This window comes from Symphalangus syndactylus, chromosome 10 (genome assembly GCF_028878055.3).
Source record: "Symphalangus syndactylus isolate Jambi chromosome 10, NHGRI_mSymSyn1-v2.1_pri, whole genome shotgun sequence".
NCBI classification, from domain to species: Eukaryota; Metazoa; Chordata; class Mammalia; order Primates; family Hylobatidae; genus Symphalangus; species Symphalangus syndactylus.
The window spans coordinates 16,330,219-16,349,880 of NC_072432.2; the positions used below are offsets into that span (position 1 = coordinate 16,330,219).

A 19,662-nucleotide genomic window follows, 5' to 3' on the forward strand; every position below is an offset into this window, starting at 1 on the left:
CCAGAACATATTAGGTTTGTGCAAAAATAATTGCAGTTTTTGCCTTTACTTTCAACGTATAAAGAATACTTTCAGCTATAAAGAATCCCCAACAATTCAACAATAAGAAAACAAGCAACCCATTTTTTTGCAATTGGGCAAAAGATTTGAATAAGCGTTTCACCAAAGAAGATACACAAATGTCAAATAAGCACACAGAAAAATTCTCAACATCATTAGTTATTAGTAAAATGCAGATTAAATGTACGGTGAACTACCACTATCCATATTTTTGAATGGCTGAAATTAAAAATACCAAGTCACGGTGAGAGGGGAAGTACTAGAATTCTCATATATTCTCAGACACTGCTGGTAGGAATGTAAAATAGTACAGTCTCACCTTTGCTTTAGAAAACAGTTTGGCCGTTTCTTAAAAAGTTAAATACACATCTACCACTTGATACAGCTTTTCCACTCCTAGATGTTTACTCAAGAGCAAGGAAATCATACAGTTATGAGAGAAAGATGTGTACATGAATGTTCATAGCAACTCTATTTGTAAGAGCCAAAAAAATGGAAACAACCCACATGTTCCTCAAGAAAAATATCGACACATAAGCCCCATGGTCTACTCATACGATTGAGTGCTACTCAGCAATGAAAGGTAATGAGCTGTTTATACAGGCAACACCATGCGTGAATCCTGAAATAATTGTGCTGAGTAAAAGATGCCAGGCCAAAAACGTGGATACGTACCATAGGATTCTATTTATATACAATTCCAGGAAATGGAAGCATACATAGAGTGAAGGAAGGCAGATCAGTGGTTACTTAGGGACAGGGAAGGAATGGGAGAAAAGGATTACAAAGGCGCAGAAGGAAACCTTTGGAGTTGTTAGGTGTATTTATTATTTTGGTTATGGCAATAATTTCACAGGTGTAAATTTATGAAATCCCGTACTTTAAGTGGGTGTAGTTGATCATCTGTCAGTTATACCTTAGTAAAGCTCAGGAAAGGAGGGAGGGAGGGGAGGGGAGGAGAGGATGTGAGGAAGGAAAGAGAGAAAGGGAAGATAGAGAGGAGAGAGACAAAGAAAGGGAGGGAGGAGAGGAAAGAAGGAGAGGAAGAGAATATAGGCAGGAGAGAGAGGGAAGAAGAGAGGGAGGGAGAAGAGGGAGGAAGGAAGGAAGGGAGGGAGGGAAGATAAGGAGAAGAAGGGAGAAAAGAGAAGAAAGAGAAGAAGAAAGGAGAGAACTTGAAAGAAAGGAAATTTCAGCTATCAGAGAACTGGTGTAGGAGCCTAGGTTAGTGAGAGGAAAGAGAGATTTCTTTGGAGCTCCTCAATACCATTTCCTAATCTCACTAAGACTGGCCCTGACTGTGTATATCAGCTAAGTGACCTGTTCCACCGGAATGCTGGCTCACATTATTCCATTTGCATTTATTTTGTATAATGTCCCTGTGATATTTGTGGGACATGAGGGTTCTACCAGTCCACAATTCCAGAAAAATCTAACCTGTCTGCTCCCAGGATGTCAGATGAAAACAGAGATGGCTATATATACAACTCAGGCCACATTTGTCATCTAGGACTGAGTTTTTGTTAGTACACATATCTCCTTACTTTCTACTTACCCCTTACTGTAGAGAATTCTATTAATGATGGAACTTTCCAATAAGCAAACCCAATTGATGAAAATACAAATGTATAAAACAGATAAAGAAGAAATTAATCACATTTCTTATAAAAAGAGTCCAAAAGGGCCAGTTTAAGTAAGAAAGCGTCTATAGGGAGTCTAAAGATGAGTCAGTGTGTAAAAATTGACTTCGTACATATTTCAGGGCCTCCATGGTGCTGAGTATCCACCCTGTACTAAACCCCCCATTTCCTCCTGGTGGTGAGTGAAGGGAGTCAGGGATAGTGGAGTACAGCTGCGCTTAGGGATGATGCACAGCCACTTGCACAGAGGCCTCAGGCTCTTCTATAGTGCCCCTAGAGGACAGGAGGCCCACATGCAGTCACTGGGGAGGCCAGCTGATCCCCAGGTCATGCATGCCTGCATAGCATAAACGACTCACTGATGTGGCTGGACCTGGCCAGGCTGTGATGAGTTAAGGGCATCCCTGGTGCTGGGGATAGGAGGCACCCAGCAGTCTGTGCCAGCCACCTGCCATCTCCTCTCTACAGAGTCTGCTGTGGATCACGCTGCTCTGTTCCCTTCCAGGACCGTTGCCATCCATGTCCAGACTCAAATGTACCCATGGAATATTTTATTCATCTGTGTCTTTTATTTTTAAACACAAACATCCTTAAACTGAACCATATTATTCTCTATCTTATTATTTTTATCACACAACATGCCTTGTAATTCTATCCATTTTTATTTTTTTTTTTGTTTAGAGACAGGGTCTCCTTCTGTCACCCAGGCTAGAGTGCAGTGGTCTGATCATAGCTCCCTGAAGTCTAGATCTCCTGGGCTCAAGCGATCCTGTCACGTCTACTTCCCAAGTAGCTGGGACTACCGGCATGTGTCACCATGCCTGATAATATTTTTATTTTTATTTTTTGTAAACACAGAGTCCCAATATGTTGCCCGGGCTAGTCATGAACTCCTGGCCTCAAGGCATCCTCCCACCTCAGCCTCCCAAAGTGTGGGATTATGGGCATGAGCCACTGTGTCCAACCCTCTCTATATTAAAATATAGAAGTCTACCTCATTCTTTCTAACCACTCCCTAGATTGCACACAACATCTATAGCACGGTTTACGTAGCCATGGCCTTATTCGTGGGCATGTAGGTTGTTTCTGTTGCGGACATCGCTGTGATTAATGCCCATGCGCCTGCCTCTGGTACACTTGGGGAGGGTTTAAACTGAGCTTTAACCCCATACTCCTGAGAAATACAGTTTTACCCCCATACCCTTGATAAATACCATTTTACCCCACAACTGCTTTCAAAACTTCTAATGTGCATATATACACCTTTGTCATAGAAAGAATCAATTCCTGAGAAGCAGTTGGAAAAACACTTCAGGATCTATAAGTAAAATTGAAGAGTGGGACTTTTTTCTTATATCCCTGTTTCTCTCATTTCGGCCTTTAGATAAGGATCCACCCAGATTATCATCCTGTTTGGATGTCTCTTGATCATGATTTGCTATGTTTTGTTTCTTTTGCTTGTTTCAACTGTTCACGTTAGAGTTGGACAGGCCTGGGTTCAAATTGATTTGACTTCTCTGAGCCTCAAGTTTCCATATCTGAAGAATGGACATGAAAATGAATAACTAACAATGTTGTCGACCTATGGAATGTGTGTGAAGTGCTAAGCAAAATGATTAAAACATAGTATATAATAATTGGTGGCTGTTATGGAATAAATGGTAAAGTTTACAAAATAAAGTACATCCAGTAATTTCAGTATTTTGAATATTGAGGGTATTTTTAGTAACAGCAATTTTTCAGTATATTCGTATCTGTCACTCATTGTCTTTCCTAGGAATGAAATACTATTTATTCACCACCACACAATTACACATACCCATTTTAAACTTACGTTAAATTGCCATTACAGTTTGGTCTAAGTTTGATAAATTACTAGGTAATCTAAAATTTGAGGCTGGGCATGGTGGCTCACGCCTGTAATCCCAGCACTTTGGGAGGCTGAGGCAGGCAGATCACGAGGTCAGGAGATCGAGACCATCCTGGCTAACACGGTGAAACCCTGTCTCTACTAAAAATACAAAAAAATTAGCCGGGTGTGGTGGCAGGCACCTGTAGTCCCAGCTACTTGGGAGGCTGAGGCAGAAGAATGGTGTGAACCCAGGAGGCAGAGCTTGCAGTGAGCAGAGATCATGCCACTGCACTCCAGCCTGCATGACAGAACAAGGCTCCATCTCAAAAAAGAAAAAAAAAGAAAAAGGAAAAAGAAAAAAAAAACTTAGCTGGGCATGGTGGCATGCACTTGTAGTCCCAGCTATTGGGGTGCCTGAGGCAGGAGAATTGCTTCAACCCAAGAGGCAAAAGTTGCAGTGAGCTCAGACGGTGCCACTGCACTCCAGCCTGGGCGATAGAGCCAGATTCTGTCTCAAAAAAAAATAATAATAAAAATAAAAAAATAAAAGTTGTAAAAGATCTTAAAAGATGATCTGTCCCAACTCCTCATTCCCAACATGCATAAGCTGTCTAACTATTTATTTCCCAGGTCTGCTAATTCAACAGGATACGTGGTGAAAATATTCTTAATTTCCAGAGTTGTACTACCTAATTTTCTTCTATCTTCAAAGTCATTCAGATGATAAAATTTTTAATTATCCCCAACATAAATGGGAAAGACCTGAAAAAAAGCCCTCTTTGCTGATGTGGTATGTTCAATTTACCCAGCACTTTGCACCAGCCACTCACTGTCCTAAGTGCTGGTGATGGAGATGTTACAAAAGCACCCAAGCTGCTGCCCTCATGGAATCTACAGTCTAGCACAGGAGACAACCAGGAATGAAGTAGCATTGAGTCAGAACCTAGACTATGAGAAGGTAGCATTTCACCATGTGCTCTATAAATTACTAAACTGAGAGGCAGACCTGTCACAATCCAGAGACTTCTTAGTTTTGATGCTATAAAAATATATAGTAAATAAACAAAGAGGAGAGTGTTCTGTAATAGGCAAAGTAGAGAACATACCAGAACATACCTTTCTTTTTCTTTTTCTTTTTTTTTGAAACGGAGTCTCACTCTGTCGCCAGGCTGGAGTGCAGTGGTGCAATCTCGGCTCACTGCAACCTGCGCCTCCCGGGTTCAAGCAATTCTGCCTCAGCCTCCTGAGTAGCTGGGATTACAGGCACACACCACCACACCCAGCTAATTTTTGTATTTTTAGTAGAGACGGGGTTTCACCATGTTGGCCAGGAGGGTCTCGATCTCTTGACCTCGTGATCCACCCGCCTCAGCCTCCCACAGTGCTGGGATTACAGGCATGAGCCGGGAGAACATACCTTTCTAACATAAGAAACATTTTCCCAAAATCTTGATCAAGAAAACATACTCTACAAATATAGCATTTCCTTTTTGTTCAAAAATGCACACACACACACACACGCAAACACACACGCACATGCATGCACACACATAACTAGAAGGGAAAAAATTCGTACAGCTTGTAGCAGGCCCTAGAGATTTAAATACCGAAACCTTTAATTTGTACCAATAATTCATATACAGCTATATGGGGTGAAAAAGGTTAATGATGGAATTTTTTTAAGTACGTTTCATTGACTATAAATGGCAGATTTGACAGTTAAAATGAAAATTGTTCCAGAAGAAACTTTAGTCAAACTAATTATTTGAGATGTTATAAGGATGTATAATTATATTCTTCACCTTTTAAAAAAAGTTTTATTACAAATGTGGTTTTAAAGAACAAGTAGAGAAATAAAAGCTGTAATTGTTCTTAATTATAGCTAACTGTAATTGCACTCAATTGCAATATGCTGAATATCACCAATGGCTAAAGAAATCCTGGCATACAGACAGTGCACCCACACTCATGAGATGAGGTATCATTTTATGAATATTCTGTTATCTATAATTTAGCTCTTTTACTGTTGATTCCATTTCTGTTGATTTTATTTTATTTTTTTTTTTTTAGTGATTATAGAGATATAATTGTCATCTGTGAATGTATTGAAGGTTGTAAATTTCATCTGGGGTTGGTTCAAAATTCCCATTGCTACAGAAAAAAGACATATTGGAGATTGTTAAAATAAGAGATTTGGACATGACCCACCATGGTTGAATACATTGAATACACAGATTTGCATTTTCAGAGGTAATGATGAATACCACATTTAATTTGCCCAGCATGGTCCAAGAAGCAACCTGGAAAATTTGAAAGGTCTAAAATAGCATAAGCTACCCTTCTGCAGAAAGCTCTCAGAATAGTGTTATTTCAAATGGGTAAAATGCCCCATGAATGGAAAAGTGTTCATCTCTCTCTCTCTATCCTTTATGCTCAGGACTCAAATCAAGTTCTGTTTCTGCCCATGCTGCTGCTGCCCGGCATGCCCGTACAGTCAGAGGGGGGATGTTTGGCTCTGAGCTGCTTCCTGACCCTCGGGGAGCCTCACTTTACTCCTTTGCAGAATGAGGGCTGATAGCACTACCCTGTTCCTTGTCAAAGAATGTATGAGGGGATATCTTTTATTATTTTTTTTGAGACAGGGTCTTGCTCTGTCGCCTAGGCTGGAGTGCAGTGGTATCATATTGGCTCACTGCAAGTTCCGCCTCTCGGGTTCATGCCATTTTCCTGCCTCAGTCTCCCAAGTAGCTGGGACTACAGGCGCCCGCCACCATGCCCGGCTAATTTTTTGTATTTTTAGTAGAGACGGGGTTTCACTGTGGTATCCAGGATGGTCTCGATCTCCTGACCTCGTGATCTGCCCGCCTCGGCCTCCCAAAGTGCTGGGATTACAGGCATGAACCACTGCACCTGCCCTGAGGGTATATTTTTAAACATAAATAAATACACTGTTGGAGAAAGGAAATAGGTTCTTTAGGAGAAAGAAGCATTTTATTATGCATTTATAGCCATTGTTCAGAAAACTAAAAAATAAAAACCAACATTAACAATAACAACAAGATTCTTTCAAATCACATCAGAACCACCTTTATTTCTTTGCTATTTCCATAAATGGTTGCTAAGAGTTTCTAACCTTGTAGCCAGAGACAGCTTTGACACAATTGCTGGTACTTTTTTTTTCTTTGAGATGGAGTCTTGCTCTGTCACCCAGGCTGGAGTGCAATGGTGCCATCTCAGCTCACTTCACCTTCCACCTCCCGGATTCAGTCGATTCTCCTGCCTCAGCCTCCCAAGTAGCTGGAACTACAGGCATGTGCCACCATGCCCGGCTAATTTTTTAGTATTTTTAGTAGAGACAGAGTTTTGCCATGTTGGTCAGGCTGGTCTCGAACTCCTGACCTCATGTGATCCACCTGCCTCAGCCTCCCAAAGTGCTAGAATTACAGGCATGAGCCACCATGCCTGGCCACTGGTGCATTTTTTAAAGAGAAAAATAATGCATTTAACTGAAGGGAGCCCCATGTTCTGACTGTAGGTTGGAGGTAGGCCCAGGGAGAGGGAGGTCCTCTGAGGGGCTGTCCTATTGACCGAGGTCACCGCAGCCACACTGCTCCCTAAATGGGAGCAAATCTGTTCCTTACTTCAGGGTATCTGGGGGAGGCAAGAGAGGCTGTGTCCTTAGAAATGGTTTGTGTCCCTCAGAGCCTTCATAGTACCTGGTAGGAAGGAATAATGTGGCCCCTACTTCATCAGAGACAGCGGAAGTCCAGGGAGGGACTAGGGTAGCTTATCTCTTCATCTTTTCCATCAAACCACTTCATCCTGGATGGGGTCTTTCTGTGGCTGTCACAAAACTGCTCGTTCTTCTCCGTGGTTTCTCTCTCCACCAGAACCTCCCGTGTTCCTTCTGCCCTGGTAGCTCTCACACAGACTCCTCTTTGAAGACTGTGGCCTTTGTGTTTTCATTTCTCAGAAAGAGAAGGAGCATCTCTAAGACAAAAATCTTCTTCCTCTTGTCCATGTTATCTGCTTTCTCAGTCACAAATACTGGCATTGGCCGTTAGGCGAATGAAGTCCCTTGATATTTGTATCAGCAAAAACTCCCTTCCTTCCCTCCCCAAAAGGGAATCAATGAAATGAGGCGGATAAAATCTCCTCCCATTACTTATCATTATGTATTCATTTGTGTAAGCATTTGTGGCCGTGTCTTCCCCAGGAGACAGCCTCATGAAAGAGGGGGCTCATGTTTATAAAGTTTCCTGTCTAATGTCCAACATGTAGAGATGGACACACAGTAGAAGGTGTAGAAATGTGTGTTGAACAAATGAATAAATGCTAATGAATTCAATACCAATACTTGTTGGTTGATGGATTAGGCCATTAGTCAAACATCGCAATGCAGGCTGGTATTTGCAAATCCCTCTTTGATCCAGAAATTATCAAGAGTAGAGATGATTTTCTGTAATTAAGAGGACTTATTAGTGATATCATGTCCCTGGAAACTAATAGAGAAAAATTAGGCATTATTGCAAAATAGGCATCCTTTTAAACGAACTTATATAAAATTTTTGTTTTTGATTAATAATTATTTTGGTGTGTTTTTCCTTAAGAAGCCAAGTATGAATTGCAGTGCAGCTTAGAGCACAATAATTCAGCAATATTAACTTCAGAGTTCTTTAATAAACTGATCCTCTCCCACTTGTACAAGCATACGATTTGAAAAAAATACCCTTTTGTTGGTTTGTTTTGGAGAGATGTCATTTTGTTCACAAAACTTTAAAGAAACACAGGCCAGTGCAGTGGTTCACACCTGTAATCCCAACACTTTGGGAGGCCGAGGTGGGCAGATCATTTGAGTTCATGAGTTCGAGACCAGCCTGGCCATCATGGTGAAACCCTGTCTCTACTAAAAAATACAAAAATTAGCCAGGCATGGTGGCGTGCATCCGTCATCCCAGCTAGCTACCTGGGAGGCTGAGGCAAGAGAATCGCTTGAACCTGGGAGGCAGAGGTTGTAGTGAGCCGAGATCGCACCACTGCACTCTAGCCTGGACTACAGAGTGAGACTCTGCTCAAAAAAAAGAAAAGAAAAAGAAACACAAGTAAATGTCTCGCATGTGCATTGTCTGTTTTTTCAGTTTTTGCTTTGACTTTTGCTTTTCATTTCTGGGAGTACAAGTTGGTAAATGAAACTTCATGTGACATTTCTAGGCTCTGAGACTGTCTTCAAGAGCTGGTAACATTTGCGACTGCCAAAGTCTAAATGAGTGACTTTCAATGAGCAGGAATTGTTACTAACAGCCAAGTCAGGTACTTAGTGGCTCACATTGTTTAACTGTGGTAGAATTACAGAGCACACAGTGTATGATGATTAACATGCAAACCCAAGCCTGCGTCGGGAACATCCTCATAACGCCACTAGCAGTGTCCAAGACAGGCCTCCTCTTCTTGGGTGGGTTTCTGAGCTGCGTCTGAAGAGGACATTTCTGAAAGAAAGCAAACAGAAGCCCTTCACACTATCTCGAAATGACGGAAGGGACCCCAGTGCCATTTGCGCACTGGCTTCCCTTACAGACGCCAGCCAGGGCCAGATGGGCTCCTCTGCAGAGGTGATTAAGAGAAACCTTTGGCAGTTTGATTTTCAAGGCACTTGAGCACAAGGGCAGGGATAAAGGCACACACTTGTGGCTCTTTTATAGAAAGAATGCTAAAATAATACAAGTAAATTGTGAGCCAAATAAAATCGTAGCAAGGACTCTGAACAGGACTCCCCAAGTGAAAATGAAAGATGATCGGGAAGAGGCTGTATGTACCAGTGATTAGATTCAATGAATCTGAACTGCAGCGATGCCTCTGATGGCTCAGACTGCAGGCCTGCCTACTATCAGATGGAAGTGGCTCATTCTAAGCACCGCGCAGTGCATTCCTGAGTGTTGACTAAGGGATTTGTGCATGGAAGACCGGTTTCCCCATGGCAGCGCCTCTCCGCAAGCCTGGGCTTGGGGCCTGTCTGGACCTCCGTCCAGGCAGTGATATCCCGAAAGTGTATGCAGCGATTTAAAGAGTAACTCCGCCTCCTGGACTTTATCTTGGAACCTGAGAGGAAGAAAGAGAAAGGTTCGTTCCTATGAGCGTAGGCTAGGCAGAAGGAACTTAGAGGAGCGCTCTTGGGAAGCTGTTCTGAAAGCAGAACCACATCTGTGAATGTAGCTGGCTCATGTTGCAATCATTTCCACCCAGGAATAGATCTGACAGGCTGGCCTCTGTAGCTATGTAAACTCTCTCTTGTCGAAACATACAGTTTTCTAAGTGATGTGGTGAGTTTATTTAAGGGTCTTGTTTTAGTTGATCAGCATTTTGAATGTACAAACACAGGCTGCCCTTCTTTTCTCTTAAATTACAACAATACCTAGTATCACCTGTTTCATACAACAGGTACCCCGTCAATCTTGAGAAGAAGAAAGAAATGCAGTAGTGCAAAGAAAAGAAATGAGCACAAGAAAGGGAGGTGGGGATGGAAGCGGTTGCATTTAATGCAGTCACATATTCACAGAGTCACCGCATCAGAGAGGTCTTCCAGGACCACCCTGTATAAAATTATAGCCTCTACCACCCTGCTTTTACTTTCTACCCCGCTACCTTGCTTCATCCTTCATAACGTATACTATGTAATGTAGGAATCAGTATTCATTTGCTTGTTTGGTTTTTGTCTATCTCCCACTTCTAGAATGTGAAGTTCCTAACAATGGGACTTTTTTTTTTTTTTTTTTTTTTTTTTTTTGAGATGCTCTGTCTCCAGGCTGGAGCGCTATCTAGGCTCACTGCAACCTCCACCTCCCAGGTTCAAGCGATTCTCCTGCCTCAGCCTCCCGAGTAGCTGGGACTACAGGCATGCACCACCATGTCCAACTAATTTTTGTATTTTTAGTAGAGAGGGGGTTTCACCATGTTGGCCAGGATGGTCTTGATCTCTTGACCTCACGATCTGCCTGCCTCAGCCTCCCAAAGTGCTGGGATTACAGGCATGTGCCAGTGTGCCCAGCCAATGGGGCTTTTTTTGTTGCTGTTGTTCATTTGCTATAGCAGAAGCCAGAAGGGATGCAGGAGTATACGGCATAGATAACATATCTGTGGCTTACGCATACTCCCCTGTTGTTCACATCCCGATGAAAAGCATGGGCTCTGGAGCTGGGATGCTTGGGCTGTGTTCAAATCCTGACTCTATCTGTCATTGCCTGCATGGCCTTGGGAAGTTACATAACATTCTTTTGTCTCATTTTTCTCGTCTTAACCATGGTTTAGTGATAGTAACTACTTCGTGAGGCTTTTCTAAGGATGAAGTGAGTGGACGCCTATAGATGGCCTGGAATAGTGGCTGGTGTTACAGAAGATTCCAGTTGATGTGAACAGTTACATGAATGTAGGTTTGCAATTGTAGATTTCAGCATGTGAGAATAATTACTTGTGTTTGTATACAGACACACACACACATACATTTTGATGTTTTAATCATGAGTGAAAATCGAGGAGGAATAAAAGTAGGAAAGAAGACATAAAGGCCAAAAAGAATGAAAACATAGTGATGAATGACTGGAGGGAAAATCAGAGAGAGGGGAAAGAACAGTGTCTTTAGATTTTGCTTAACAGAAAAGAAACCTTCATCTCTAAGGTGTTTGGGATTTTCCAGTGCTAAGGTTCACCACACAAGAAAAAAATTAACTGTCCTGGATTAATATATGCCTTTGTAATGGTGTCTTTTTTTTTTTTTTTTTTTTTTTTGGAGATGGAGTCTCAGTCTTTTTGCCCAGGCTGGAGTGCAGTGGTGCAATCTCGGCCTACTGCAACCTCCACCTCCCGGGTTCAAGTGATTCTCCTGCCTCAGCCCCCCAAGTGGCTGGGATTACAGGCATGTACCGCTACACCCAGCTAATTTTTGTATTTTTAGTAGAGATGGGGTTTCACCATGTTGGTCAGGCTGGTCTCAAACTCCTGACCTCGGGTGATCCACCTGCCTCAGGCTACCGAAGTGTTGTGATTACAGGTGTGAGCCACTGCACCCAGCCTGTAATAATGTCTTTAAGCTAAGTTCTTGTTTATGTTTTATTTGAAAATGGATCCAAATTAAAAATGCCCACAGTTTGCCTCAAGCTAGTTGACAAAAGAGAGAAAGAGAGAAGGAGAGAGAGAGAGAGAGAGAGAAAGGGAGGGAGAGAGGGAAGGAAGGAAGGAAGGAAGGAAGGAAGGAAGGAAGGAAGGAAGGAAGGGAGGGACAGAGGGAGGGGAAGGAAAGGGAAGGAAGAGAGGAAGGAAGGAAGGAAAAAGGGAAAGGAAGGTAAAAGGGAAAGGGAAGAGAGGGGAGGGGAAAAGTCTGCTTGGTTGTAATACTTTCACTCTTAATTACAATAAAGAAAACCCCACACCTTCTACAACTAGAACATTAAATCATTTTTAGAACAGGCAATAAAAATAAAATCTATTTTACCTTTTAAAAAAAAAAGTTCTCTGTACTTTTGGGAAAAAAATTAAAGATACAGTTGGAGAAAAACATTCCAGGTCTTAAAAATATTTATCTTGCTGACACACAATTAGCATGGGGGCTCATGTCTTGTGTTTTACAGTTGTCAGCTAATTTTGGAAACTGGCAGAGGCTGCACAGAAATAGATGGTGTGCTCTTGCTTCAACACTTCCTAAAAAAAGAACTGCTCACATAGTTCAGGAACGGGGAAGGACAGGAGATGACGAGGGAATGTTATTGCAGACAGCTGATAAAAGCTGGCATCACGCTTTGCACTGATGAATGCTCTACATATTTAAAATTCAAGGATTTTTTTTAAGGAATGCTAAATAATCTACCAAAACTGTGTCAGACACAGGGGACACTTGTCTGCTATCTTTTCCGAGATTTTTTTCCTTCAATAAAACTGAATTTATGCTGCCACTTCAAATTTGCAGAGAGCTTTCCTGTTGGTTCAGGCTGGTGATCACACCAATGATGCTGTGGTGTTACTTTGACATCTGGGACACAGAGACCCTGAAGAGGTCAAATGAATTGCCCAAGGATATACAACTTATCAGAACCAGCACCTTCCATCACGTCAATCTGCTTCTTAGTTGCTGGGACAGTTCTTTTTCTCTGAACATATAATTGCACTTTGTAGTTTTTTGCATCCTTGTTTTCATTCAATTTTTAGTGGTCTGGGCCAGGTGTGGTGGCTCTCGCCTGTAATCCCAGCACTTTGGGAGGCCGAGGTGGGTGGATCACCTCAGGTCAGGAGTTGGAGACCAGCCTGACCAACATGGTGAAACGCCGTCTCTACTACAAATACAAAAAAATTAGCAGGGTGTGGTCGCACGTGCCTGTAATCCCAGCTACTCGGGAGGCTGAGGCAAGAGAAACGCTTGATCCCAAGAGGCGGAGGTTGCAGTGAGCCAAGATCACGCCATTGCACTCCAGCCTGGGTGATAGAGTGAAACTTCATTTAAAAAAAAAAAAAAAAAAGATGTTTTAGTGTTCTGCTTTTCACTCGAAATCAGATTATCTTGGTAGTGATAACTAAGGAAAGGAAATTAGTACAATTAAACTCCAAATACTGGTATAACTATATCAGGCATTTTTTTAAAAAATGAACTTCAGAGAATAGAATTACCAGCCAGTAGAAAATGTCTATCACACTCATATTTATTGAATGTTTGGTGTGTGCCAGGCACTGAGTATTCAAAATCTTATAGGAGATGTGATCTTTGACTTAGAGCAGCCTTTTTTGTTGTTGTTTTTTGAGATAAGATCTTGCTCTGTCACCCAGGCTGGAGAGCAGTAGAAGGATCACAGCTTACTGTGTCCTTGAACTCCTGGGCTCAAGTGCTTCTCCCACCTCAGCCTCCAAAGTAGCTAGGATTATAGGTGCATGCTACCAGGCCCACCTCACCTGTTTGTTTGTTTTTTTCTGTTTTTGTTTTTGTTTTGTAGGAACGGGGTATTGCTATGTGGCCTAGACTGGTTTTGAACTCCTGGGCTCAAGCAATCCTCCTACCTCAGCCTCCCAAAATGCCGGGATTATAGGTGTAAGCCACAGCACCCAGCCCTTAGGGGAGTTTTCAATAGTAGAAAAATGAAGAGTATTCGTTACTTGGTGCCTTATACAGTTTCTTTTACTGGAATGTAAACACTTGGCAAGAAGGATCAGGATCTAAATTCATCTTAGTGCCTCTCAAAACATCCCAGCATTGCCTGGGCTGAACATAGATTATGTGCTAATGAATATGTTGCATGAATAAATATTAGTCAGCAAATAAAGATGATTTACACTTAGGAAGCAATGCTAATAATGGACATTGTGCCTATAAAAGTTTAATGAAAAATGCATGGTCTTTATGTCACCTGCTTTAAATCCCCTCAACTGGGTTACGACAGAGCGTAATCTAGAAGAAGCGTGGGATATTCTGCTCAATTTATTTCGCTCAAGGATTTCTTTACAAAAGGAATAAATTCATGAAAACATGTGACTAATTCAGATGACTGTTTAACACTAGTAAACAGATAAAAACAAACAAATGGTCACCTGAAAAGCTCCAGTGTTTGTCGATTTGCTGATCTCAAAAATGGTGACAGGATGATGAGTCCTAGCTACATTACTGCAGTCAAATACAGTGGGGTTTTTTGTCTGTTTCGTTTTGTTAAATTTTGGAGCTACATGCGCCAATGAAATCATCAGGTTTTCAGTAATCGTGGACATCAAGTAATATCTGTAACTCTAATGGAAGTTTTTGGCACATGACTGTGTAAAGCATAGTTTTCCCCTGCTGGGACTTAATACATGATGAACATGACTTTTCCCCAGTGTCTATCTTTTGCTTTCAAGGTAGGGCCAACACCTTTGTCTTTGAATGTGTGATTCACTGAATAAAGTTCTGCATTGTCTCTTGTGCATAAATCCACCCATACTCCACCATTTGGAATTTCTTTAGTTGTTGTTGTTTTGAGACAGAGTTTTGCTCAGTTGCCCGGAGTGGAGTGCAATGGCGCGATCGCTGCTCACTGCAACCTCTGCCTCCCTGGTTCAAGCAATTCTCCTGCCTCAGCCTCCCGAGTAGCTGGGATTACAGGCGCGTGCCACCACACCCGGCTAATTTTTTTATTTTTAGTAGAGATGGGGTTTCACCACATTGGTCAGGCTGGTCTCAAACTCCTGGTCTCAAGTGATCTACCCGCCTCTGCCTCCCAAAGTGCTGGGATTACAGTCATGAGCCACTGTACCCAGCCTGGAATTTCCTACTTCTTTTTTTTGTTTGTTTTATTTTGTTTCATTTTTTTTAAAGGAAAAAGAACTTAGAGACATTTGTATCTAATTCAACATCAGTTTTTCTTAAGTGACTTGTCATTTTTTATCTTTTCAAAGTTTCCAACTTAGTTTTTACAGAAACAAGAATTTTTCCACACTTGTATTTCATCAATTTTACATCAGGCTTAATTAAATTTAAAAATTACAGTGATTACCAGTACCATAAACGGGCTGGGGAACAAACACAACATACTCTTGGTAAGCATGGAGACTTAAGCAGCTGGAGCCAAAGCAAAGCAGGTGCTCTTAGAGGCCTCAGCCTCTGTGTTTTCCCATGTGAGTAAAAGATGTTGGTCAATCCAGTAAGCTTTTGAAACAGAGGTCAATTATGGACATTTCTATTGCAGTGGATTGTTGTTTCTTGTTTTGTTTTGAAGAGACAGAATGTCACTCTGTTGCCCAGACTGGAGTGCAGTGGTGTGGCACAATCATGGTTCACTGCAGCTGTGACCTCCTGGGCTCAAGTAATCCTCCCTCCTCAGCCTCCCAAGTAGCTAGGATTACAGGCAGGCACCTTGATGCGCAGCTCATTTTTAAAATGTTTGGTAGAGACGGCCTCACTCTGTTGCCCTGGCTGGTCTCAAACTCCTGGGCTCAAGCCATCCTCCTACCTCAGCCTCCCAGAGTGCTAGGATCACACATGTGAGCCGCTGTGCTTGGCCTTACTGCAGTGGTCTTGGTTGAAGACAGCTTTGTCACCAGTGGACATTTAGCATTGTCTGAGGACATGTTTGGGAGCTACAATGGTGCTGGTGGGGAGCAGTACTACCGGCATCAGTGAGTAGATGACAGGAATGCCATTAAACATTCTACAATGTCCAAGATAAAACGATGTCCAAAACAAAAGATTATTTTGCTCAAAATAATGTCAAGTTTGAGAAATGCTCCACTGTGATTTAAATGGATTTGTTATAATGTATGAACAACATCGTTTTAAAAGATACCAGGAGACTCATCATATTAAAATATGTATAGTCTGGAAAGCAAAAATAAAAAGTTAAAAGATTAGACAAAAAGAAATTTAGTTGTATCTTAACTCTGTGCTGTTAGTGTTACTACAATCAAGCTGTGAACATAAATCTCACCCTCAAGGTCAACGAGGCCAGAAAAGTTCATTCATTCCTGATAAGATGAATAAATATTTATTGAGTATATATGTTGGTCTCAAATGACAGAAAGATAAAGGATAAAACAAACACTTAAAAGAGACTTCTATTGTAATAAATGTCATAAGGGAAGGCTAAATAGGGAGGGGTATTTCTTAGCTGGGCTATCCACAATTCCAGATTCTGTTTGGAAAGAAAATTTTTCATGCAGCCACTAAATTCTTCAAAGAGATGAACACGTGTGACACATTCAGTGGCACAGTGGACAATGCCTTCAACTCTGGTTTTGCTGAAGGAATGGAAACTTTCTCCCCAAAGCCAATTTTTATAGCAATAAAAGCTGATTATTTAATATTACATGATTACTTAGGAAAGAATATGTTTATAGAAACTAAACTTATTCATTTATTAAGGAAGTGTGGCTCTGTGGGAACCACCACTTCTCCAAAGTGCTCAGTTATTATCACAGGGAGTAAATAGGAAGAGGGAGTTCTAATAGCGGGAGGGTCAGGGAATGTCCTTTGTTGAGAAGGAAGTCCTTTGTTTGAATTGACACAGTAGGAAAAGAAAATGTTCCTTTAAAGCTGAGGCTTAACCAGGATTGACACATTGGATTCAGGAGGTCGATGAACCATCTACAAGTGTGTACCGCAATGTGTGTGTATGTATATGTTGTTGTTTTCTCTCTGTAAGGTGTTTGTATCTTTAATGAGATTCTTAAAGGGGTTATATGACACTAAGGAGATTGTATACTATTGTTCCTAAGAATTACACCTTTAATCCCTTGGTCAAAAGTTGAGCCCTCCTCTCCTTTTAAAAGAGTTCAACATAAAGCCTCCATCTCCTCCTTCTACTCATTGTTCCCTTCTCTTTCCAAGAATACGTTTCTGATTGAGAGACAAGAGATCGGCCAGGTGCGGTGGCTCACACCTGTAATCCCAGCACTTTGGTAGGCTGAGGCAGGCAGATCACTTGAGGTCAGGAGCTCGAGACTAGCCTGGTCAACGTGGAGAAACCCGTCTCTACTAAAAATACAGAAGTTAGCTGGACATAGTGGCCCACACTGTAATCCCAGCTACTCAGGAGGCTGAGGCACGAGAATCGCTGGAATCCAGGAGGCAGAGTTGGCGGTGAGCCGAGATTGCGCCAGTGTACTCCAGCCTGGGCAAAAGAGAGAGACTCTGTCTGGAAAAAAAAAAAAAAGAAAACGAAAGACAAGAGATGGCAATTAGGACAAAGTTAGTTTTGAAATTTGTCCCTGGTCATTTTTATTAGTATGCTATAGAGCCTTTCTTCAGTGACTTTTCTTTTGTGCCATTTGAATTATCATAGTATCTACCTTCAACAGTCCTAAATGGTAGAACTTTATAACAAAGAAATGAAAAACAGCAATTTGCTACTAAAAGAATTCCATTTTGTGCTGTCCGTGTTCCTTCATAAGCTTAGGGTGACAGAGGTCAACATGAAGCAACATCCCCAAAGGAATAAATTTCTCAGAGATTCTTGGAGAAAGATCATGGGTACTTTGTTTAACATGTAAATGTCTACAAGGTGGTTTGGGATTTGTTTCTCCCTCTATTATCCTTCTAGATGTTGTACATTTTTACATTTTAATGTTTTGAACTTAGTTGTATCCAACCACCAGAAAGTAGAGGCAGATATTTTGCATGTGTATAAAATTTCCGTTGAAAGTAACCATTGGAATCATCAATGGGAATTAATCAGAAATGCAATTAATCAATTTTAAATTTCTAGCCACCTGCATGTACGGTATCTTCTTTATACCTGATACTATAGTACTTATTATGTGATTAAATACATTTTCGTAATTCACCAAAATAAACTTAATCATACTTATCTTCTTTTTCTCCTTCCTGCAGAGAGACGGCCACAGAGTTAGCTGGGGGTCTACCAAGGTGAGCACGCTGGCTTTGCTTATTCTATGCCTGATTTCTTATATCCACAAAGAGAAGTACTGTGCCATGTCTTCTGTAAGAGGTCTTCTCATTTTGTCTTCCTCATGTCAGATTTTGATACCTCATACATCACTATGTAAATCCCAAAAATTATGCATGAGTCACATATACATGATGTAACCAGGAAGTAATGAGGCTCATGTTCATAAATGACTTAGATTATTCACATTCCTTTGAAGTCATATGGTATATTTGGAGATGTATATATGAGCTAGATATGCCATAGAAATCATAAACATGCTGCTTCCTTTATTATGTTCATGGGAATTGGCAATCGAAAAACATATTGGATTGGTTTTTTTCTTCAATATATTCATTATTGTTACTGTGTTCAGGGACTTAGAGACTTCTGAAAGAATCTTGAGCTTCCCCTGAAGAGCTCACATCATAGTATTGAGAGTATAAGTGCAGTGGAATTCTCATTGTCATCGAAATAAATACTTAGTAATATTATATCATAGAAAGAAATTAATATGTAATTGATCAATGTGTTTTATGTGTAATTTATCAATGTGTTTTATATGTTTTTGATATTTACGTCAGTATATTAAATAAGACATGATTAACAGAATGCAAGCTCTAGATAACTAGCCGTCAAGGATGATTACCAGCATTTAATGGAAGGGAGGGAGAAATGGAGAAAAGAAGGAAGGAAGGAGGAAGGGAGGAAAGGAGAAGAGATGGGGGTAAGACTGGGAAGACAGGAAGAAAGGAAGGAAGAAGGAAGAGAGGAAGAGAGAGAGGGGATGGGGGGGAAGATTGGGGAGGGAGGAAGAAAGGAAGAAAGGGAGAGAGGAAGGGGCAATAATTTAAGAGATATTTTACTGGGCATTGCATATATCTAGCATCTCTCCTGAGCACCAAGGATTGTGCCTTTGTTTTGTTGTTGTTGTTGTTGTTGTTTTTTGAGACAGAATCTCACTCTGTCACCCAGGCTGGAGTGCAGTGGTGCAGTCTCAACTCACTGCAACCTCTGCCTCCCAGGTTCAAGCGATTCTCCTGCCTCAGCCTTCTGGGTAGCTGGGATTACAGGAGACTGCCACCATGCCTGGATAATTTTTGTATTTTTAGTAGAGACAAAGTTTTGCCATGTTGCCAGGCTGGTCTCAAATTCCTGACCACAGGTGATCCACCAGTCTCGGCCTCCCAAAATGCTGGGATTACAGGCATGAACTACTGTGCCCGGCCAGGTGTTTGTTTTTTGTTTGTTTATTTGTTTTTGTTTGTTTTAGCTGGAGTCTCCTTCTGTCGCCCAGGCTGAAGCGCAGTGGCACGATCTCGGCTCACTGCAACCTCCACCCCTAGATTCAAGCGATTCTCCTGCCTCAGCCTCCCGAGTAGCTGGGACTACAGGCATGCACCACCACGCCCAGCTAATTTTTGTGCTTTTAATAGAGATGGGGTTTCACCATGTTGGCCAGCTGGTCTCGAACTCCTGACCTCAGGTGATCCACCTGTTGGCCTCCCAAGGTGCTGGGATTACAGGTGTGAGCCACCGTGCCCGGCCAGGTCAGATGTTTCTTAAACAGAGGAGAAACTTACTCATCTAAACGCACAGAAGACATCAGGAGAGAGAGGAAGGGGGCGGAGTCCCTGAGAAGGCAAGAGGGCGCGGGATCCAGGGCACAGACGGGATCATCTTGAGAAGAGAGCCCAGGCTACTATCTGAACAAGGATGGAAGCAGAAA

At 41.7% G+C, this 19,662-nt stretch overlaps 1 protein-coding gene across 6 annotated transcripts in view; it reads left to right on the forward strand.

The window, feature by feature from the left end:
• The window catches only part of CELF2 (CUGBP Elav-like family member 2), an 868,560-nt gene that overhangs the window by 431,337 nt on the left and 417,561 nt on the right, over window positions 1-19,662 (forward strand). For all 6 annotated transcript variants that reach the window (XM_063611064.1, XM_055296484.2, XM_055296488.2 and 3 more), the window contains one exon: window positions 17,879-17,914. Coding sequence is in view for 3 of the 6 variants with exons in the window: in XM_055296484.2 (XP_055152459.1) it covers window positions 17,879-17,914 (36 nt within the window). In the remaining 3 variants the exon portion in view is untranslated. The remainder of the gene's footprint in view (window positions 1-17,878; window positions 17,915-19,662) is intronic.